Raw genomic sequence first — 23,803 nt, 5'->3', positions numbered from 1 at the left:
GTTTGAAGTTAGAATTTCAAGCCTGAACCTGGTTCCGGGTTGAAACAAGCATTGCGAAAACGGACACGATAAATGTCCAGCGCAAAGCTTATGTGACCAAATTTGGCTCCTTTATTTTTGATAGCAAAGAGCAACAACATGTTCATTTCCTTTATTTTCTTTTCCTTTTTTTTTTTTTTCTTCTTTAAGAAACCGTGGCGTACATTGCAGCGGCGTTAAAGACAGGGACACAAACAAGAAATCAATATGAGGCGGTGGATTCTGTTTGGTTGCCTTTTGCGCCGCACTGAGAAAACAAAATAAATGATTGTATGTGTGTGTGTGTGTGTGTGTGTGTGTGTGTGTGTGTGTATATATATATATATATATATATATATATATATATATATATATATATGAACCGAGGGGAGGCTTCTATTTTGGAAAGTGAAATGACATTTTGAAGCTCAGGTCAAACATGACTGTGAAGGCAACGTCTTCTCCAAGGCTTGTTTTTATTCCCAGAAATGATTTTCGTCCTTCCAACATCAGTCAGGGGGGCTCACAAGGCAGGGCTAAATCCCAACACGGAGCTCAGTATACACATAAAGATGCTTTTGGGGGAGGGGGGTGGGGGGTGCGGGGTTGTGTTTGTAAAGCTTCTGGCCTCATTTTGGAAGTAAACAGAACAAAAAGAGAACAACTGGGATGGACATAAGCGCCGACGAGGCGCGAGTGCCTTTGATGTGATTGTGAATTCAACTTCTTTTCAATGAGTCCAAAATTCTTTCAGTGCCTCACTTGCGTTCAATTCCGACACACTCAACTGCAGAAAGCGCCGGGCAGCGTCTATTCTTCAAAATAATGGCTTGAAGCTGTTTAACCCTTTCATGCACCCTGTAACCTGATAATGAGGTCCACTGTTGTAACCGCTGTGCCCGAAAGGGTTCATGCCACACTCAGTTGAAGTTTCGAATAGAGTGGAGCACTCGGCAGGTGGAAAAAGCCGATCCTCTTTAGACCCCCAAACAAAGTCAAGTTCCTCCTCCACAGTTGAGCGGAGTGCTCGGCTGCAGAGGAAACACTTTGGCGCTTCGAACGCTGCCAGCAGAACACGTGTCGACGCAACCTGAGTGCATGTGCTTGTCGTGGAGGTGACACCCGGTGGCGCTTCGGTGACTCATCCATATTTCATATTTTTCTCTTTTTTTTTTTTTTTTTTTTTGTTTTTTTTTCCCTCGCAACCCCGCCTGGACACCGGGCACACCCGGCAAAACCCACCCCCCCCCCCCATCCCCCCAAAAAGCGCAGTTGTGCTGAAAGAAACAAATTATTGCGTTTGGAAATATCGGCTTTTCTCATTTTGTGAGCTGTACAATACAGCCATGTCTAGTATGTCTCAATTTAGGGCTTTCTTTGATTTTTTTTTTTTTTTTTTTTTTTTTTTAATGGCGGTATGCATGTATAGGTTGTATGTGTGCTTGAAAATAACAAGAATTCTATGATTATCATTTTTCCGGCTATTATTATATCTCCCATGCCGTCCCACATGCTGCGGCGCCTTTATGTCGGGGGGGTGTGTGCGGCGCTCTTTCAACATATTTGACCTCCTCCGCTTTTACAGTACATTACTCTTCATTTTAACAACCCGAAGGAACATTACGGACGTAATAAACGAATTGTAGCACTCCCGCCCGCTGCGGGTACACTGTAAAGTGACATTGACAGTCTAAACAGTCTCCTGGATGAGTGCTGACATTTTCGGAACTCACATGGAGTACTCATCTGATTCAAGAATAGACAACGAAAAAAAAAAACACTTTCCTGAGGCTGTTTGAGATCCTCCGCAGGTGACCGCCAACAAGGCTTTGTGTACCTGCGCGATATTCCGACTACTTTTTCAGCTGAGTGCACTTAATCCTGCACAAGGCCGTTTTTTTTTTATTCCTCCTCCACGTGCAACACGTCACGCTATTTGTTTTCACAAGGTGTTGACGAGCAAAAACATCAAAACGACAGCTTTTTGCGTTCCGTGGATGTTTTTGAGTTGACTATTTAAAATCAATTATCACGCAAACAAAGAAGCAAGGTTACGTTTTAGTGTCGCAACACGAGTTAAATGGTTCGTTGGCTAGCTCCTTAGCTAGCTGGCAAATGTACAGGGATGTATTGCGGGGAGATTTTCGAGGGAAGCTATTGCCATTCCTAGCATGTCCGTGACACCAGGGGCATATAAATAAACTCCCCCCAACACATTTGATTAACTTCTCGCATGCCCCCGAGGTATGAGGCCTTAGAAGCTCACCAACATTTAATCCTCGCCTCCGCTCAGAAGACGGGCGCTAATTCCAGTCGCGAGCATCTGATCCTGCGAGGCCGCTGGCGTCAAGCTGCTCCACTGCTCTTCCCCACCAAAAAAATACACGTTATATATACGTTAGTGACAGTAGTTCCTTAGTTAGCCGTTTAGCTGGTTAGCGCATGATTTAGTTATATGGATTATGCAAAAACATCACATTCATTGTTTGTTGACTTTTTACATTGTTAGTCAGCAAGTAATTGTCTCGTTAGTTAAGTGCATAGTTCGCGAGCAGAATAACGAACGCATGCTTACTCGAGTCAGCTTGTTAGTTATCCCCTTATGAGTTAGCGCTTAGTTCATGAAAAGTGTCGCAGAAAAGATTTGCCCTGCTGTGCAATAGGAAGGCCCTCGTGTCGTTTCCCTGCGACGAAACTGAAATGAGCGTCGATTACGTTGTGACATGGGCCTAATTACACGGGAAGCCCCCGCCAGCAGACGCGTTTGAACAGCTGCAAATCCCCGCCGTTGTCAGCGCGCAGTTATTTACTTTTATCCTGACGTTTAATGGACAGCCCGTTATTCTTTGCACTAGCGATTTTTGAGTGGTCCAGGGTCATTGCTATGTCTTTTGATGAGCTTTTATCTTTTTATTTTTAGTGGGTCTGTGTGGAGGGTTTTAATGGACGCTTATGGGCAATGTGGGAATTTCTTAAGCTGACACAGACAAAAAAAAACAAGTCATCCGCTTTTCATCACTTTTGACGAAGGGCGCTGTTGAAGGTCCCTTATGCTCGAGTCAGGAAATAAACACTGCGTCCATTTTGTTTCGGCAGTGCACAAAAAACACTCAATCTTGTAGTCTGCTAACTTTGAGACCTTTGCTAACCCAAACAGCAGCCCCGTCCCACGTAACCAATCATGCGTTGGAGACTTAATGCATGTTGTAAAAGACTTTCCTCAACTAATCTTGGAAAATAATTTCTGATTTAGTTTCCCATAAAACTGCCACAAAGTTTTTTTGAAACATTTTTTCTGTAAAAAGATGAAAGAAAAAGATACACACTGCTCAATGAAGCTAATAAAACTGCTCAAATGTCAACTCCCCCCAAAAGATATTAAAAATAAAGCAGCCCTGCCAATAAAGTGGTGCATCCCCGACCTTAGTGCTTATGAATATCATGATTGGTGTTTGGGCTGTCTTTTATTTTCTCAAGAAACAAGGTGTCAAAATAAAAATAATGCAATGAAATGGAAAGCAGTCTCATGATGTGTTTTTGATTGACTGAATTTGTCAGTCGAGTTTTACATTTCCCCAGTTTCTCAGCCAATCTATCGCCTTCTGTGTTGAGGACTTCCCCCCCCCCCCCCAACCCCCTCGACATTAAATACAGCCTGTCCAGGGTGTTCTTGAGTTCATGAAGCCAGTATGCAGCCTGACTTCCATTTCGGAGGTGAAATCATGTTCACTGGTATCATTAAGGCATCATTGGGAAGAAAATTTGCCATTTAAATCTCACTTTGTGATATCGTCCTGGATCTTAAAGTACAATTACCGTCATCCTCGCAGTGGGTTGACTCTTAATTTTCTCCCCTGACGTGATTTAAACATGATTGCAGAGCCACCACTGAAAATTTAATGGAAAGGTAATTAGCTGAAGGAGAAAAATAGTTCCTCGCAGGAGTGTCTGGAATTGAGATGTAGGATCCACCTTTTTTAATTTGCGAAAAACAAAAGTTTCTCCCTCATTAGGGGCCTCCAAAATTATATTGTCACATGGTAACGATCGCTCCTTGTTTGTGCCATTAAAATAAAGGACTGCTTTCTTTACAGCTAATGGCAAAGCTAACCTAGCTTGACTATCACCAGTTAGCTTGAAGCTTTCTGCTAGCACTTGGGGGAATCTCCAGCTGGATTTAAATCACCAAAATTATAAATTGGGACGTGCTTGACTAAAACGCCTCAAAGATTCAACTTTGACTTCATTCGACTTGACTTCGACTTGAACTACGTCACTTGAGTCTTGCCTGTTTAAAAATTGCAAAGAAGTATGCTAGGAGTGAGTGACTTTAGTCATAGACAGTACAAAGATTGATTGGGAAAGATAAAAATAAAAACAACTATCAGATTGTGAACAAATAAAGGTCTAACAAGCAAATGACGACTTGATTTTTGACTTGCCTGTTACTCCCCCACTCAGCTTTTAAGTAAAGTATTTTTATCCCCAAACAATGCTATTTCTATTCAAGTTTAGGTTGCTGCTTTCATTTTCCCGTTGCATTCATCACAAAAATACGTCTTTTTTTTTTTTTATAGAAATTATAGCAATTATTCCAGGATGGCTGCTTTGCTTCACTTCCGATCAGCGTCTCTCTCATATGTTGACTTCTAAGCAGTGCGCACGTGAAGGTAATTTGGTGTGTTTCATCCGCCGCCACTTGTGCAAATTCGAATCACGCGGAATGCCGTCAAAGGCACAGTTACGCGTGGCAGATCGGTGACGGGCTAACTTGATTAAATCACGCATGGTGGCACAACAAAGACACCAGCATCTGTGTTCTTGTGCATGTCAATGACACATTAGATTCCAAACACAGTCAATAAATGCATATTTTTAGTACCGGTGTGTGTCATTGATGCTAAAGAGCAGCGTCAGGGTCACTTTGAAATTTGTTATGGATATTTTGCACGTTCATAATCATTTGTCAATTTGTGAAAAATGAGATTTGTAAAAAGCAAAAGGGGGGGAAAAAAGTTTAATATTTGTTTTAAGCATGCTAATATTATCCGAAATACTGATCCTCACGAGGCTCGCGGCCATTAACACTCACGATCACGCCGAAGGACAATTTAGAGTAAAGAATGAACCTACGGGGCATGTTTTGGAATGGAAAATCTTTTTTAAAAAATGTACATTGTAAACGTCAATGCAATGCGTATTTCTCCCATAGGGACCAACACATCCGAGGCTGTAAACATGAAATATAACAATGGCGTGTGTTTGAAGCCAACGATAACATAGGGTGGTGTCTGCCCCCCCGCTTTTTATTTTCTTTACGCGTGAACATAAAGGGGTCCGAGGATCGTTAAATGACGATTGAATAGGAAGTTGCCCATGTTTTAATGAAATGGATGAATGCCTCCTTTTTTTTTTTCATACAAACAATAGGTTTTAATCTTGCTGGAACAGCAGCCGGGAGTGAGTGTACTCCACTTCCTGTTTGTTGCCGCACGCCACTGAGCTCACTGCAGCCCGTAATGAGCTGCCTGGTGCCTCTGCGGCTCTGATCAAGACTTCCCTGTGATCACTTCCCAGTGTAATCCCTCGTCGGCCAGCTTTCTAGCAGCCAGCGGCCCGCTTCCCATTAGCGGCGCCACCATATCATGCTTGGCCACGTTAACTCTTTCCGGGCCCGAATCTTCATGAAAGGTTCCAGCTATACACACACATACACACACACACACAGGCGCAGACACCATCTTATAGAACCTCATGTACATTCTGTAACGTCTAATGAGCCCTACTTGCTGCATAAGACACGAGGGTGAAAAAAAGGCGCGGATAAGAACGCAGGCCGTAGAGGTGACCGCTTAGCTTCTGGTTTAAAATGTCACACGTTGACATGAGTGCAGGCTCGGTGCTGTGCGGTGCTGAATATGCGCCCTGTCACACGTCCCTTACAAATAGCATATGAGCAAACGGGTCGAAATGTCGCGCTTTCCAACACGTGGCTCTCTATGAGAACGCCATGCTGGGTTCAGCAAGTGGCGTTTTCGTGAGTTTGTTCACTGTCTTTGTGGCAAAACCACTTCTTCCTCGACAATCACGCCATGTTTTTGTGGTTCGGAGGGCACTGTAGGCGGAGCGTCAAATTCATATTCAGTGTGCCAGGATGTTCGGCGATGTCTGGTGCTCAACGACTTCCTATCTGGCAGAATCACAATTTTTTTTCTCCACTTTAGTCACGTGCGGCCGTGTCACCTGGTGTGCTGCGGGTCCATGTATGTGTGTGCATATTGAGTTTGGATTAAGTCAGAAGTAGAAAAGTGTCCATGTTGAAACAAAATGTGTCATATTTAAAAAAACTAATTTACTTTCGTAAACATTGGTGAAAATATTCAAACTTTAATAAGACAAAATGTTGAAAACATTTTTTAAGTAAATCCTGCATTGGTAAAATTATATCAATTTGCACTTGGTTAATATACATTTGTAAAAAGAAAAAAACAACTGCATTTGAAGCAATTAAAAATGAAAGAATGCTTAAAGAATTTGGAAGGGCTCCTTTCACTGCTACAGTTTTCTTGCAGTGGGGCCCAAGCAGAGCAATGACCACCCCAAAAATAAATTTGCAGTTTATTCCTTGGTAACGAGCATTACCGCCACCTACTGGACCTACTGCACCTACAACAATCGCACCTGTCGTAAGCCAATCCAATGAACCTTTCTCGAACTAGCGAGCCTTGGCTGAGGTCTTATTCAATGAAGCGCATCAACCACTTCCTGCCTGCCTGGTTAACAATCGTGAGTGCCACTCCTATTATTTTTCTCTTATTCACTCTCCACTGCCTCGTTTCCACCACGGTGGAGCCTTGTCCGGGCGACGGGTCGTTGACAAAGACAAACGATCTCCTGGCCAGGGAGTCGTTTGGATCCCATGGGCTCCTGAGGTCAGATCTTGCAGTGATGTGGATTAACTTCTGCTTTTTTTTTTTTTTTTTTTTCCTCCCCGCGCCCTCCTCTCTCTTCGGGCCTTCGCAAATCCCCCGTCCACACGTCACTGTATCAACACGGCCCAGTGTCCTTGCTGCTTTCTTGCTGCTTGCTTGCTGAATTATTCAACAACAGCGATGCTCATATCTGCCCGGGCAGCAGCTTCATGCTGTGACTTTAACAGGAGGTGCTGGGGACCAATAGTCCGACTACTTCCACTACCCTTTCCTCATACTGGGCAAAAAAGTAGTTTATTGATAATGCTAAGCCTAGTTTGACACAAGTGATACCTTGATTTGGGTTTAGTTGAAGGAAATTCAATTTGTAACCAGTCGAACATTGACATGGATAAGACCAGGGATCGGTTGACGACTGCTGAAGCAGCATGTGGTTTGTTCGGACTCTTTTTTTTTTTTTTTTTTTTCCCACCGCCAAGGAGCAATTGCGCGGTTTTCTCACACGCTCTGTTATGAGTCACGAAACAATTGTGTGTTTGGCTGCTCGGAAGGCCTCAGTGCAATTTTTGGGTCCAGAAAAGATGGCAAGAATCCCGCCGCTTTGGATTCGTTTCGATTCAAGATGCCCCCCCCCCCCCTTGTAAGGCACCGAACAGCAATGGTCACAATATAAAAAATGATTTTGTCCTTGTTGCCGCATGAATAATTCAATGTTCCTATCACAGCCAAGGGGGGACCAAAGCGCCAACATACCCGTCAAGCTAATCCCCTCCCACCCTTCACTCCTTTTAACCCTCCACCATTTCCCCACCACTTCTTTACCTCTCTCTGTTCTATATATTTTTTTTCTTCCTCCCCACAATCCCGTCTTCTCGAGGCCCCGGCTCGCTATCTGTCGAACCGACTTTTCCGAAGGACAGCCACTTTAAAACCGTTTGCCCACAGCTCTTTCTTTCCTCGCCTCTCGATATCACGCCTCCCTCGCCGTTCCGGCCGCCGACCTCCGGGGGCTGGAACGAATATCCTTGCGAGGGAACATTTCGGGGCTCCTTTGCTCATTAAAGCTCATTTCTTTGCCAGCACAGGTGGACAAATGGACGGAGTTGGACTCGCGTTGGGGCCACCGCCGATCAATGCGTATCCTCTGCGTTTGGGAGTCACACTTTGTACATTGTGAGAAAGGAGAGGATCCTTTTTGAATTAGCATCGGCGATTGATTTCGAAGGGTATCCGACACTGTCCCCGTTTTGGACAGATTTTCTGACTGAGGTTGGTCCCAGTAGCCGAGGTCAAAATGCCTCTCGCCAGGCACCAATTTGTTTGTTTCAATTCTACTGACCTGATATCTGATCTATGATTGACCAAGTTGCAAAAATGACATCCATTTTGAATACAACCGACTTTGTGTAGGCTGGAAACTCAAAGCAGTACGTGTTCCTTTTTCAGCAGTCGCAATTTTGTCCAGATATTTCTCCAAACTTTCAGGGATGATTCATTTTCATCAGGGCGAGAATCCTTTATATATTTATTTTTTAAAAAAATTGATTGGATCGGATTTAAGATGGCTCCAATATTGGAGGTAAAATGTCAAACCATCTCATGTCTGTTTTTATCCTTCTACTGACTGACATTTGACTGACGATTGATCCACTATGAGTTTAAAGGTCATCAATAATCCGTTTTTTTTTTTTTTTCCTCTCAGTGTCGCTCAGCAGATGTGTATAAATGATCGCGTTTGTATGATCCTCCCACCTTCTCTGACCGGTAATCTTCCATCATTTTTGTCATATTCATCAGCCCTAGACGTAATCGGTCCATCGGGCCGTCCCCTTTTAATTAATTTGCCGACGCGGTAAACATGGCGCTCGCTGCGTCGCCGCGGCACGTTGTCGGTGTAAAAAAAAAAAAAATAAACTGCATTGAAAAACACAAAATGATCTTTTATTCACTGTTTTTTATGAAGCCGTTAAAACATTTCAGGGTGCTGGAGAGGGAAGGTAAAAAGAGAAGCGGCGAGACAAAAGTGTTGTTGTCACCTTTGATTGTCAGCCGCAGAAATATCGGCCACACACGTACCTCCTCTTTGTTGTTCGCATCTTCCATGCATCCCGTTCATCGGGGAGCGTTTCTGCAGAGGCGTCTTGCTTGATTGCCAGACCGATCGCGGCATCACCTTTGCCTCCGACGCAACCGTGCATGTAGGGCTACCTAGCGATGCCGCTCGGGGAGAGCTCTGAGAGGCTAATTTGCTTTAGAAGGAATATTCTCGTTAATAATTGACTCCCACCGGGGGAGCGTGGGGAGGAGGAAGGAGGAGTTCTTACTCTAAGACTACCAATGAGCTTTTAATCTGATACGATAATGGAGGGAATTTAGAGGACTCTTCCGCTGACAGGTGAGCCTCGGTTTAACCAGTTACGCTCAATGTATAAATGATGCAAGATTGACAGTTAGTCAGTGATGCGTTCATTCGACAATATGTTATTTCGGCGGGACAGTACCAGCACCGCTTCACCTCCCGTAACGACAGTGCAGTCCTAATTGATTTGTTGGCCATTACGGAGCAGTAGAAGCGAGTGTGGCTAAATCACGTGACACGTTACCACCTTGTTTGTTATGTGGCCTCTCCTTTTCGCCTTCAAAGAAGCCTTGGTATTCAGAAATACATTTAACTTGGCGATCCTGAACCCTCAGTTGCTCCTGATGCGTGAAGAGCTTTGAGTACCAGAGGTCGAGAAGCGCTATGCAAATGATGGCCCGTTGAGCATTCACTTATCGATCTGGCTGGATAAACATACACAAAGCGATTCGATTTATTTATTTGCGGGCAAAGTGGAAAACCGTCTGCATCGCAAGGGAAATGGCTTTCACCGGCCCCTACAGTCGTGCTCCAGTGCGGCTGAAATGCAGAAGGCTCATTAGGCCCACAGTTCCCCGATGAGGCATTTTAATTAAAAGGCTAGAGGTACTCGCCTTGCATTCCAACGCGCGTTAGCCACGTAGCAGAAGCGCTATGTCATGTCACCGTGTGGGTCAGTGAAACTTTGGCGAACAGCACTCAAGACAATGTGACGTTCATTCGCTAAGTGAAGCTAGCTCGCTAGTTACCTTTGAAAGCTTGTTTTCTAAGCTAGCCGGTTAGCCTCTCAATCTATGAATTTGCTTATTGGACCTCTCCAAGAATTTTCTCACAATTTTCACACTTCGGAATGTGAGGCGAACTTATCCTCCCCCAAAATTGTAGCAAGGGCTGACAAGGCCATGACGTGCATGGCAACAAAGGAGACATCAAGCACGGCAGTGGTTGAAACCGCGTCATTCAACAAACGTCCTTCAGCGACATGAGAATGCGCCGCGAGAATCTCGATTTATTGAGGGCGAATTTCACTTTAAGTTCCTCTCGTCAGTCTTCCAATCTAATCAAGTGGAAAAATAATATTTCAAAGTGGTATTTTTTTTTTTTTTTTGGCCTCTCTGTTCGCATGATAATGAAAGAGGCGTAGCTAATGTGCTCTTTAATTAGCCCTCGTCCTCGGTTTCTTTGTGTCACTTCGCGGCAGCAAATTAGCGCGCAGGAATTGTGTCTTTCCACATATAAAATCATACATATAAATCATAAAAGTGTGTACCGTGATCTCATCGTATCTTGTGTATCTGGCGCATGCTGAGAACAAATACTAAATGCTAACCCGTGCATCGAACGGCACTGCCGCTCCGCTTAGTTTCTTTTGATGGCGTTTCTGTTTGCCGGCTCTTCGCCCAGCCCAGGTTATGAGTGGAGAAATTTGGTATGATGGCAGGATCATTTCAAATGTGCCAAAATTCAGAATGTCTCTATCCAAAGATTAGATCATTTTTTTGTCTTGCCGTTTTCGTCCCGGCCTCAGCACTGGTATGGCGGACTTACTTAAACAATTAAAAAATCCATTTTCTCATGTTCTCATTCTGACGCAAAGCAACGTTAGACCATCGATTGCTGACAGTGGGACCACCTCCTCCTATCCATCCCCGCTGTCCTTTGGGAGCGGATCTGCAATCACATGAGCGAGCCCGAAGTGCAATTAGCCGCTCCAGGAGCAACGCAGCAGTGACATACGATCAACACGGACAAAGTGTGGATGAGGAGGAGGAGGAGGAGGAGGAGGAGGCTGTACATATGAGCAAACAAAGGAGGGTCAATACCCAAAAGAGTCATTATGGCCCATCTCGGCTATCCATCCAAAACAGCCTTGCCACCCACGCCGCTGCACTTTTAATTAGCCCCTGTGCATTACGACGTCCTTTCTAGCACTTTGCAAGTTTCGGACAACGGCCCTGCAGGGGCATGCGGGAAGCCGAGGGATGCTTGGGTGGGCGGGTGAGGTGGGATGTCGGAGCATGGTGCGGAATGCGTGTGCGGCTCACCTTGGAGTCAACGCGGAGAGGTTTTCATACGCGGCCGCACGGATAATGAGCAGCTGGAGTTTTGGTGATTTCCTGTGAGGGCGACATAAAGAGGAATCAGCAGTCTTCAGGACTCATTATCTCGTGGCTGCTGTCACTGCATTAAAAGTAGCGGTCACTAAACTGCTCACCACCACCCCAACACACACACAAAAATAAATAAATAAAATCACCCTGACGTCCACGGTTTTTATACGCGCAACAACCTCAATGACATATAATCTCCAGGTTGGCAAACCAGAATTTGAAACGCTAGGCATTCACCCTTTCACGCACTCCGTTACCTGAAAACATGATTAGCTGTCCACTGTAGCAACCGCTGTCCCCCGAAAGGGTTAAATTGCTTGCGGTGCTGCTGCGCTAAAACTTTGAAAGTGAGCATGAGATGGTTCTGTCTGACCAATGTGTGCTTGCATCCCATTCACAGCTCCAGAATGGAAGCGCTCGGCGTGACCAGTGTGGTGGAGGTGTGGTGCATCGAATTAATTCCGGAGACGGCCAAATGAGCCATGACAGGTTAGTTGTAAATTATTCTCACCCGGGTGAGCTGAGCTCCGTGGCAACAGTTCACCTTGCAAATATATCCCGGATTTATGCAATTGTATGAAATACCGTATGGCAAACTTTGAAATCTGCCAATAGGTGAAATCCGAATATTGATGGCGCTTTCGTCGCATTTTGAGCTACTGGCATTGGCGCAAACTCTTATAATTCACACCCACACAAAGTGTGAATACATTTGTATAATGTATGATAATATGAAGGTTAGGCTTGAATTCTCCACTCAAGGACCATTGAGTACATTTCTCCCCGGATTTCTGGAGTTGCTCTCAAGGCCTTTTTTTTTTTTTTTTTGTCACAACTCTGCGCGGTCATCCCATTATCACAATTTCTGCTTGAAAGGTGCTATTTTATTTATTTTTTTTATGGTTGGCGATGCAAACCCGTCGTGGCAAATTGGTAAGCGGGTGCTACTACATGGCATCTCGTCAACAAGCACATCCCGTGGATGGACCAATGGGGTTTTCTTGTGGTATGAATTTCGAGCCAAGACCGCACACAAAATATCCTGAAGTGACCGTGTTTTTGAAAAAACAAAACAAAACGTGTTTGCATAATCAATGAAAGACTTTCATGCTTTCATAAACATTGATAAGAGCTTAGAATGTTCAACGGAGCGAATGCGCAGTTTCGGAAACATGAAAACGGATTTATAGACGGCCCGACGCTAGCTCGTCACGTCGCTCGGCTTTGATGGAGGCTTTATCCTCCGCTGAGTGCTCGTTACAGGATGTCAAACAAATTCCTCTCCTTTCTCCATGTCAAAGCTCACGAGTAGTTCGACGACCCGCCGCCTGTCATCGCCGCTCGCTTTTTTGGGGGGGTTGGGGGTGGGCGACGGGCTGTCAAAAGGATTACGTGGCGGCAGCTTGACGGGACATATCGATTTGTGACTCAGGCGGTCTTCCCCCGTCTGAACCACGCGAGCACGACAGAGCAGTTCGTTTATTTATTTCTTGGTTTAGTCTTCGCCACCAACTCCTGCCATCCCGTGCCGTCACCCAGCGCAAACGTCGGACTCCGTAGCGGTTCGGGCTTCTTGTCAGTAACCATTCCGAGCGTCGGAGCTCATTAAAATAGACTACAACGTGAGGGGAGATGATGTTCCTTCTCTGTCTTTGATATTTCCGAGACAAAATTGACATTTTTTTTTCCTGCACCCCCCCCCCCCTTTCTCTCCAACCCAAGTTAATGAAATTGTCACAGCACCTTAGGAAATTGCCGGCGTGTAAGCAAAAACATCTGGCGAAGTGATGGCGCGTATAACGTCCGTGCACATTCGCTCACGCGCGCACACGCGGGTTCCTATTCGACAGCCATTGAAGTAAGCAGAAAAAGATGTTCCGTCCTGGATGTGCATGGCAGCAGCTCAATTACTCCTTCTTAAAGTCTGAAAGACGAATGCATTCATGGGATTTAGCTTCATGCCGTGAAACTAAAATGGCACCCAAGAAAGCGCCAGCGACGAATGATCAGATCTATCTGCCATTCTTTGTCCATATGACAGGGCATAAGGTCAATAAAGAACCAGTGTTAAAACATGCACGCGCGCAGTCCACGCCCCGGCGTTCTGCTTGCCTATGCTCTCAGGAGACCGCACTCATCATCGCTGCCGCGCTCCCCCGCCCCCTCGCCGCATCCAACGGCTTCCGCTAGCTAAAATGCTCGTAAAGAGACGAGGGGAAAAAAAAAAAAAAGAAAACAAAAAGCCCACAAAATTTCTGTCATGTGGTGAAGAGTCGCGTGTGCGGTTCAGCTTGCCGCTCATTTTGTCATTTGCTGTCATCCGTTCCTCCGCATCTTCTTTCTTTATGACTTTAAAATCCATTTTTAATCTCAAAAGATTTTTTTTCCCCCCCGTTGAGCTGCGAACAGTATCAAGTGTTTTCGAAGGTCGCGAATGTTGCGTTCTCGTCAGGGTCGTCAAGGCTCAATGCTAACTAACTTATTTTTCCCTCGAGAAGTTCCAACTGTATTATCATAAGACTACCACTTCCTCCTATGATGACAACTTTTTTCCTTTTAAAAATTCAGATTATATTTCTCTTTCCTGAACAACAGTACTATGCGTCCTTGGAACATAATGAGCTTACGCTTGTCGTCTTGCAGTACCTACATTGACTTCCTTGGTTCTTTCCCATTGTTCTGATTACCGGTCGAGCATTTTATTATTATTATTATTATTTTTTTTTTCTCCATGCGATGTACAAGCGACTGACTTCATCTTAATTTGAAGAGAAACCCGAGAATGATGTTTGTGTCACACGTCGGGGGAGAAAAATGACACGGTAATAACAGCCGCGATGCTTTTCTTTTCATGTGTCGCGGTGATTGCGATTCCGCTTCATCGGCCCAGCGGAAAAGCAGCTGCGTAAATCAAATCCGCCGCCTTATGATGGCGAGGGAGACGGCAACAATTTTTTTTTTTTTTTTTTTTTTTGTAGCATGAGATGCAATATTCATCGCGCATCAATAATTCATTTGTTTTCTCACTAGTCGGGCCTAAAGTGATTGTTGGCCCTATTTCATTTGGCCATGTATCCAGTGGTTAGATGCTGAACTCCTGTTTGGATATCTTTGCATGTGAGCCACTTACATGTGTCTGCTGGTTTTGTGGCCTCATAGTTTTTTTTTTTTCCCTCCAACCTTTATTGAGACAAGGCGCATATTTTACAAGAGAAAAATCGTACGGCGCATCACCAAGAGGAGCCTACTGAAATAATGATGAGCCTGACTCACTCGTCAGTACACATGAGCCTTTTTTTTTTCTCAATTGAGCCAATGTCAATCCAGTGAAGTCAATACTCCACTGGTGATGTAACGCCGAATACTAGAAATTTCAATTCAAGTGCAGGAATTCAAATGGAAACGGCACAGATATACTTTCATACAAGTGCCTTTCCCCAAAACAGGCTCATTAGCAACATCTGCTCGTACCCCTGCTCAGGTACGAACAATGATTACCTCTGGCCTTTCGGGAAGCTCCCCTGGGTGTCATTTGGCACCCGTCCCAATCCGGTGAAAAGTTAACGCGCGTGTGAGCATTTCCTCTCGAAATGGGGGCAGTGCAACTCGTGGCGAGCGCACCCCGAAAATGTATGAACACTGACACAAGGCTCTTTTTTTTTTTTTTTTGTCATCTTTTCTTGAGAGATAATTACAATCTCAGGCACAGAAGCAGGACGCCGAGAATGTCTGCGCGCCCAGATTGTGCTCACTCGGGCCACGATATTAAAGTGGCCCTTTTCTCCTTTTAAGGAGGCGTAGCTAATCTTTGCTGGATTAATCGAACGGAATAGAACATGCCTTAATGGACAGTAGCAGGCAGCGCGCAAGAATAACGATATGAAACACACAAGAGACTGAGATGAATGAGCGGACTGTACATGGATCATAAATGTGCCAAGCTGTAAATTAATAAATAGATCTCAGACTGTATACACAGAAGTCAATGTGGACGGTAGCAATAATTGTTTGCAGTGCTGTATGTGTTTAAAAAAAATGGAGAATTTTTTCACATTCACACTTTTCAAAATGATGTTCAACAATAGTCACTGGCCACTGGGGTTTGGACTGTCTAAAAATGGTGATGGAACTACTAACTTAAGCTGTCAGATAATTGTAATGGATTTGAAAAGACCTTAAGTCAAGGTAAAAATAAAACTGTGTACTGCACCGACGTTGAGGACCACATGACTGGGTTTGCCTTGGGCCGCTATGCTCCTCATGCATCGTCTGTGTCAGTGATTCACAACCTTTATTGAGCCAAGGCACATTTTTTTTTTTAAGTTTGAAAAATCTGGTTGGGAATCACATGGTCTATGTATACGGTTTGTTTCAAAATGTCAATTAATTAATTTTATCTACATTTGCCCCTTGGAATGTCACCTTTTATGCAAAAACGTACTAATTGAAGGTGAGAACGATTCTCTTTGTGTGGGGCCGCCCAAGTGGTGCTGCACGGCCTAATTAGCGCAGTGCGTCGAATCGGTGCTGTCTCACCAAAACGGCCGTGACAGAATCAATCAGATGAGTTGGCTGGAATCAGCGGGGGGGAGGGCGGCGATGATCGATAAGGCCAATTGAAGGTTCCGACGGTGTAAGAATGGATGGACTGCTGTGCGGGTTAATCGATGGCAACGCAAATGGTTAATGCCTGATTACAGGTATCGACACCCGGATGAATTCATGGCAAATTTTAATCAGATTGGAGCTTTGGGACTCGACTAAAGGGGCATGATGCACCATCATACCGACATATTTTTTAACCCTGAACAACAATATGACTCGCGTGTTCCTGCGGAGATTCGTCCCTGAATGCCACATTCTCATGTTTCGCTTCATACAGAGCGGCTAATCACCACGCATAAAAACCAAGCGAAATGTCACACTGCGTATTATGCTCATAAAGCCCCTTGTTGAAGCTACTCAGTGACACGAAAGGGCTTGTAGATTTTCTAGATTTGGTTACTAGAATGCTTGTCTGAGGTCCAAAATGTCCAAAATGTATTTTTTCTCTCAGCCCAATAATTCCCTGAATACGCTTACAAGATCCGCCGATGAAAAGATGGCTCCCCCGTGGCTTAATGAACGCGAGGTTATGCTAACTCTTGTTAGCCTAGCATCAGTGAAACGGAAAGTGAAAAACAGACGATTTTTTTTAACTTAATCAACCACCACACTGGGAATATTGTCAGCCTCAAAACACGTGGAGTAAAATCACTTCAGCTTGTCCGGCAATAAAATTAATCAGCGCCATACTTTTGACACCCCGATATAAAACGAAAGCGAGTTACGAGTCGAAAATAAAATCCCAACGTCGTATCGCGCCGTTCAAGGGCACCAATGTCTGGCGTAAAATGGACGACGGGACAAGATTAGTTCATTAGACTTTAATGGAAAATTTCTAGTGGCCTGCTTTAAATGGCGACCGCACTGAAATGATTATCGTGTTTTTTTTGGGGGGGGGGGGCGGGGGGGGGTTAAGCTTTGTAGCCAGGTCATCATCTGCTGTTTCCAATGAGGCGATGACAGTGAATGCAAGATCTTCCGAGCCAAAACAAAGAGCAATCGTTTTGGATCGTTGCCGTTAGTTGCTGTGTGCACAGAGTTATGGATGAAACATTGAGTGATAAAGAGGTTTTCTTAGAAAATGTGTTGCTAGGAAACAGCTACTGTAAGGTCCGGCCACTGCTAGCGCACAGTGCACACACTTCAGCAAACTGGTGGAGCAATAAAGAAATAAATGAAAAAATAAAAACCACTCAATAAAGAGTACTACTTTATTATTATTTTTTTTTTTGGTTCCCGGTCACCCAATCTATCAAAACTTACCTTTTAAAGAGCTTTAGCCGTGACTGAAACTTCCCTAGTGTTTGTTATTACCAGTAGAAAGTCATCGTAAAAGCAGTCCAGTGCAAGTGGAATGTTTGCACCCCTCCGTGCAGTTCTTTCAGCAATCTCATCTTTGATAATTTAGACAGAATGAATTAGCATGCATCATCTAACAATGCCTCAAACATCTGAACAGTCCTTTAAAAAAAACATAACTAGCCATGATGAAAATGTGCTTTTTTTAATGTAAAATAATGTTTATAAATATCACCAGTGTAACGATTTTACATTTGACAAGATTAAACTATTTGCTCTCTATTTAGTCGTAGTCGTATTTAGTCGTGTGTGTGCATGCACCGTGCCAGGCATGTTTGTATTTATGTCATCGCCTCTACTTTTAATTTAAATAATCTTTGTCATGTTTTCTCTCGTTTGTGACCCGCCTTTATATGAGAATTAACGTGGCAAACACTTTTTGATCAATCATAAATTGCGTTTATCAGCCAAACCCTCCAGAGATCAACGATGTTCACAAGCATCCATGTTGTTTTGATAAATAGTTATCTCAACCAAAAGAAACCAAATTCTGCCATCTGCTGGCCATAGTTAGGAATTGTTCTTTTTTTCTTTAACTTTCCCATCCTTAAAAAAATAAAATAAAATTAGTTGACAGCAATTGACATTGACAGCGTTCAAAGACTGAATATTATTTCAGGATCTGTGGACACATCAGTATTTTTTTTCGTATTACGACGGTCACAAGATATGACATTTTGACTATGTGATTACTTAGGACAAAATGTCACACTCACGTACAACTGTACTTCATGTTTTGTAATTATACTGAATGCAGTGGCTACATTTTGATAGCAATCAAGACAAATACAACAAATTATGAAATATCAGCAATATATTTGGGAAAAATACATGTTTGATTATAAAGGCATGACAAAAAAAAAAACAAAAAAAAACTCAGCTGGCAGAGTCAGCTGGTTGCATGGATGGACAAAAATATTCTGAAAACTCCAAACACAGGAGGTCCTCGGTTTATGACAGCAGCCACCGGAAAAAAAAAAAAAAAAATCAATAATATATTTTATTATTACAAAATTAAAAATGAAAAAAAAATTGTTGCAAATGACACCTTTCTCTCTCTCTCTCTCTCTCTCTCTCAATCTCTCTCTCTCTCAGATACATCCACCCATCTTCCTCTTCCATCCTCCTCCTCCTCCCATCCCCTAACAGCTGCGCCTCTCCAGCCTTCCTTGACGCCGACTCCCCCATACTGATGAGCCCAGAGAGCCACGCACCTCCTCCTGACGTTGCCTCCTCTCCCTCACACCGGCTTGCGCAACAACAGTGACTGAGCGAGCCGTGGAAGTGCAGCCCCCCTCCTCCCCACCGCAGCCTGACACTCTTGCCGGCTCCTCCGTACTCCCAACACGGACCTTCGGAGCCGATTCGTCCGAGAGACGGGGATGCGCGCATCGCCGCTTCTGCCACGACCGCCACGACCGCCGCCCGGCCAGTCTTACATCGGTGTCACTACCTCCGCTTGGATTCAGCAACCGTGAGCACATCTGAACCTCCGGGAGGAGCTATGCCCGACTCGAACGCGCCACTACCCAGCTGCAGTCCTCCTCTTCCTCGGCACAGTCCCTCGGGCTCCCTCGCTACCTGCCCGGAGGCACCGATGCAAGCTTGCTAAAGAGAAAAGAAGAATAAGAAAATAAACGCCCACAATCGACACTTCTACCCCTCCACCCCCCGCCTTTTTTTTTTTTTTTTGTGGGGCCGGAATTCAAAGCCTGACTTGACTGCTTCTCCCTTGGATCATGCAGAGATTATTACGACGTTGAAGGAGAGAGAAAAGAAAGGATGGACCCGGTTATGTGCGTCGTGGGGCTACTGGCGCTGCTCGTGGAGGGCATCTGTTGCCAAGGAGTGTACGGTGAGTGAGTGACACGCATGTACATGACCTTGCAAAAAAAAATAATTGATCATATCGTCGCCGTGACGCCGAACGCACCGCATGCATGATGAATTCTGCACACGCGCAAAGCACACAACTCGGATTCTGTTGTTGTCATCATGCGACGATGATGACAACAGGGAACCTCATCACGGTGAGAAGTCTCACTCTGTTATGTGACAGTCTTCATCTCTTTTTGTGCAACCGGTGGTACGGGCAGCGAGTCGCCATCATGATTCAGGCTGGAAGCTCACGTGTGCTCTACTTAACAGCGGAGCTGAATGTGAAGTCGTATGTGTGTGTGTGTATGTGTGTGTGTGGATGGGGTGCTTGTCGCCTGGCACCGTTACGCGGAGCTGTGTTGTCGTGTGTGCAGGAATGATGCCGGTGTGATTTGCACTGTGGAAGCTGCAAAAAAAATAAAAAATCACTGCACTCTTCACTTAGGTGTTTGGAGTGCTCCTCCAAAAAGCCCCTCTGGGTCCCTGTCCAATATTGACGTTCAGCCTTACGTTCAGATGCTCATTAAGAGAGAACGGTGTCCCATCATGGCTCGTCATAGAGGAGTTGGTTGATGGAACAGATGGAGCTGTGTGGTGTTGTTTTTTTTTTTTTTCCCCCCCTTAACTCCCCTGTGCTTTTGTGCCGCCGTGCATTCTGAAAATGGTCATCCCCCCGCCCCCCCCCACGTCCTCATCACTATTCCGCTCTTCGTGCCGCATCTGCTTTGTATGCACCTATACGAGCGGGACGGTGCCATGCGATGAAACAAAAAAGATGCCCAAAGCCTGTCGCTTCTCCTAATTGGCCGGGAAGCTTAATCGGAAGGTAACCCCTCTAAAACATCGAAATTAAAAAACACATTGTAGACAGACATGAACACGTGGGGGTGGGGGGGGGATTGCTTTGTAGAGGCGGGGCCTGGTGGTGTGGTGTAAAATGGGGAGTATGTGTGAATGTCTGCGTGTGAGCCGTGGCCGACAGCAGCTTCAGCCTGAGTGCGATCACTGTGTTTGTTTTGCTGCTCTCCCGGCGTTCATGTAAATCGCTGAAAAGTGCATCCACGGCTCTGGCCCTCCTTTCCCACATGCGAGGGCATTACAGTAAGTAAGTACTGTGTGGTGTATTCTTCTCCAAAAACGTAAAACGTGATCTCTCACGGCACGCTAATATGCTGCGGCTCAGTGGCGTCAATCGACCTCATCTGATGAATAATAGGGAAGTCATCCTTCATCGATTATGATCAATGTATCAATGATGAGCTCAATAAACCGTGAGCGATGCGAGTCGTTGATGATGTCAGCACGTCCCTGATCCCCGCCAACCAAACGGTCGGCGGGATGAAACAATGCCTGACAAAAGAATAATGGACTACTTTTCTCTATTGTTCCAAAGATAAGAGCTTTTTGGATACCCGATATGAATATAAATCGGCGCGCTAAACAAATCTCGCATTGATCAAAGGTTACTCAACTGAATCGAGATGGCATCTTGGCGCACTCTGTGGCCCATAAACAAAGTAGCACGGTCCGAATGATCGATTATGAAACCGGATCCCGACGGCAGCCTAAATAAAACCCGGCAAGCCATCGGAAAAACGCTGCGGTTGTGATTGTGATGAAATGCTCGGTTAATTAGCGTTGTGAATTCAATTGAGTCCCAAACAAGCCCGAGATGAACGATTAAATTAAGTGTCATTACGCTTATTTATCTGCAGTCATTTCTTGATTTGATGTTTTATATTGAGCGTTGCGGTTGGAGTTGTCACGGATTTCCGAGCGGAGGCAAAAGAGTGGTTGAACGCTAAAGTCACATCACCCCCCCCCCCGCCTCCGCCGCCCCCCCCACTCCCAACTAAGCGATGTAGTTATTAAGGAGAAGTCAAACACCAGTGAGTTAAGCGACAGTGCCAGAGTCATTAGAGGGGCCTGATGTGGGCCAGTCACCCCCCCACAAAACGGCGTGGCTCCAGGCCACGGAACAACATCTGCTCGCCTGCTTGTTTTTGTTGTGCACATCAGCCCAAAGTCCAGCGCACTCTCAGGAGATAACGCTAATATTTCATCGCTACATGCTAATACTGTGATCCTACTGTGAGAGTTGGCGAAGTATGGTTTGGAATGGTAAATCCTAACCTGGCTTTGGTTTCCAGAGGTAGTACTGGGTTATTTGTCTGGTTCGCAAGGGACGTCTACAAAATTCGAACACTTGGAGATAGTTGTGAGCAAGGCGAATAATCCGACATTGGCTTGTCGGCTTGGAAGTTCTTAGACAGTCTGATGGTTGTGGTGCATGACAGGTGCGCCACTGGAGGGACCGCCTTCCACTCCAGTTGGAACTGAGACACAAAACAGAATATGACATACCAGTTTTGATGATGCAGGGATACAGTGAATCCCCCCCACCCCGCCACAAAAGTAATTGATGCCCACCCAGATGGCACAAGAAAGCGTCAAAGCACTTTTTTTCCCTATTAGAAACGGCTGTGGGGTAACCGCATGATGCTCCTCCCTTCACTGCAACATACCGGATACCACAAGGTGGCGCCAAATCAATAGTCCGTCTTTATACTAGTCACGTCTTTCGCTTCAGCACAAACAGAAATTGGTGCGTTTTGCGTAGCCGCGGACAATTTCCCAATGGCAGATGATGATGGTGGATTAGAAAAGTCTCTGAAGATGTGGCTGTCTTCTTTTATTTGATTTTTTCTTCATGTTTTCTGCCGAGTTGATGACCCGTGTTGCCTTGCTGCCTCTCAACAGATCAGTCTTGGTCAGGGGTCACCAACTTGGTGCTTACAGGCAAGGCACCAGCTGCTCCCTGGGGACCATGAGTAGCCCACGGGCCTGATCTAAAAATAGCTCCCCCCCACCCCCCGCATCCCCCGTTATGGGAGATTGTGATTTTCTAGGATTGTTGCACAAGAGATCATTTGAAAATATGATCGTTGGCAAAGATTTATAGAGATAGCGTTGCATCTTGCTATTTCTGAGCCCGAATGATTGCGGAAATTGCTATGATACCCCCCCGCTTGTCGTGTGAAAGAGAACATTGGTACAAATCGCTACTTGCAACGGGAATCGCACCTTTTGGTGCAAATGGTGCTTCAATGACAGACCCCTTTCGTGTTCCAAGCACCCAACGGGCGCAAATGAAACATGACTGGCGTACGACGGCGCCAAACGTTTTCTCTCCTCCGCCACTTCATCCGGAGTCGTTCGCCGCCGCCGCCGCCCCGTCAGTCTGCGTATCAAAGTCAGTCGGCGGCAACCCCACCCCCCTGATCGCATTTCGTCTCATGCCGCACGGCAGAGGAAAAAGTTCCGACGGCGTTCTTTACCTCCGCCCCGCATCCCGCTTTCCCCTCCCCGCTCTTGATTCCCGCTCGCATTGAAGTCCAAGCCATTGCCGCTTGTGTCTTTTCATGAGGCCCGGTTCAGACGCGCTGGCTTCTAAGCTATGCAAATGCATGCTGCCAGTGAAACTAAAGCCGTCTTTGTTGGCACTCAGAGGCCTCTTCCACGGGGTCCTTCATCATTTCCTTGGATCAGGACCCGAGCATTTCGCCGCCGTAATGAGAGCGAGGATAAGTCCGTCGACTTCTTGCCGTCTTCATCTCCGGGCTTGTCTCTTGCCACGATCCTTCCAGAACAAGCACACATCCCAGGGCGTGAGCGCTTCCATCGGTTGGCAAATGAGGGCAATACAGTGGGGGCTCCGCTGCTCAAAGTTCTGCCCGCCCCCACTGCGGTAAAAGCGTGCGGCGGCCACGTTGGGAATAGCCGGTTACCTCGTGGGTGGCGATTCAGACGGCAGCATCTTAATCAAACCAACACGTCAGTTCTCTTTGGAGCAAATCCTGAGGGTGGAGATTTGCTGGCTGGATATGTGCAGCGTGGGACTGTGTTTTAGCCCAGGGTCTGGATTTGCCACGCGCTGTCCGTTTGCTACTTCGAATTAGGCCCGATCAAGGTGGATCCATCTTGTTGCATTGCTGGATGAAGCCTTGAGACAAAGTTCAAAAGACAAGTGGAATCTTTAAGCCCTCATCAAGAGTTCAGAGACGTTTGGACTCGACATTGCCTCCGTGGAGCCAGACACAGGATTTAATTTAATCACGTCCTTGTCACTTGCCAGCCCTGTAGAAAACTCGATGCTATACTTAGAAAAAAAGACCTCTCACGTCCACAGTAATCCAGTCTAGGACACTGGTGGACTTTAATTTGACCGGTCATCATTTTTATGTTGTATGGATCTAATGGAACTCTCATATCACATTTATTGACTCCAAATCAGTTCATTCATCCACGCAGCCATCCATTTTCACTCGAGCTTCTCCTCCTTAGAATTGAGGGTGAGTTGGAGCCTCACCCAGCTGACTTCATATGAGAGCAACCGTTTACTCGACGTGTACGGCGGCTGTAAGCGCGTTACTACGTCTGAGCCGAAATGAACTAATTTGACTCGGTGTTGGGGGATGCGGGCTTAAATGCGGCAGCAGTCAGCCAGGTAACTACAATCCTTTTATTTTTTGGGGCGGGGG

The 23,803-nt window shown here is 45.5% G+C and overlaps 1 protein-coding gene across 3 annotated transcripts in view; it reads left to right on the top strand.

Moving 5' to 3' along the window:
* Nucleotides 1-11,833: 11,833 nt before the first annotated feature.
* The window catches only part of LOC109531017 (MAM domain-containing glycosylphosphatidylinositol anchor protein 2), a 102,836-nt gene continuing 90,866 nt past the window's right edge, over nt 11,834-23,803 (top strand). For all 3 annotated transcript variants that reach the window (XM_019895027.1, XM_019895025.1, XM_019895026.1), the window contains exons 1-2: nt 11,834-11,909; nt 18,480-19,239. In XM_019895027.1, the coding sequence (XP_019750586.1) occupies nt 19,167-19,239 (73 nt within the window). In that variant the 5' untranslated portion in view covers nt 11,834-11,909; nt 18,480-19,166. The remainder of the gene's footprint in view (nt 11,910-18,479; nt 19,240-23,803) is intronic.

The sequence above is a fragment of the Hippocampus comes genome, unplaced genomic scaffold (assembly GCF_001891065.2).
Source record: "Hippocampus comes isolate QL1 unplaced genomic scaffold, H_comes_QL1_v1.1 scaffold8, whole genome shotgun sequence".
Taxonomy (NCBI): Eukaryota; Metazoa; Chordata; class Actinopteri; order Syngnathiformes; family Syngnathidae; genus Hippocampus; species Hippocampus comes.
Note: the sequence above shows the minus strand (reverse complement) of the source record. Positions and strands in the feature narration are given on the sequence as shown.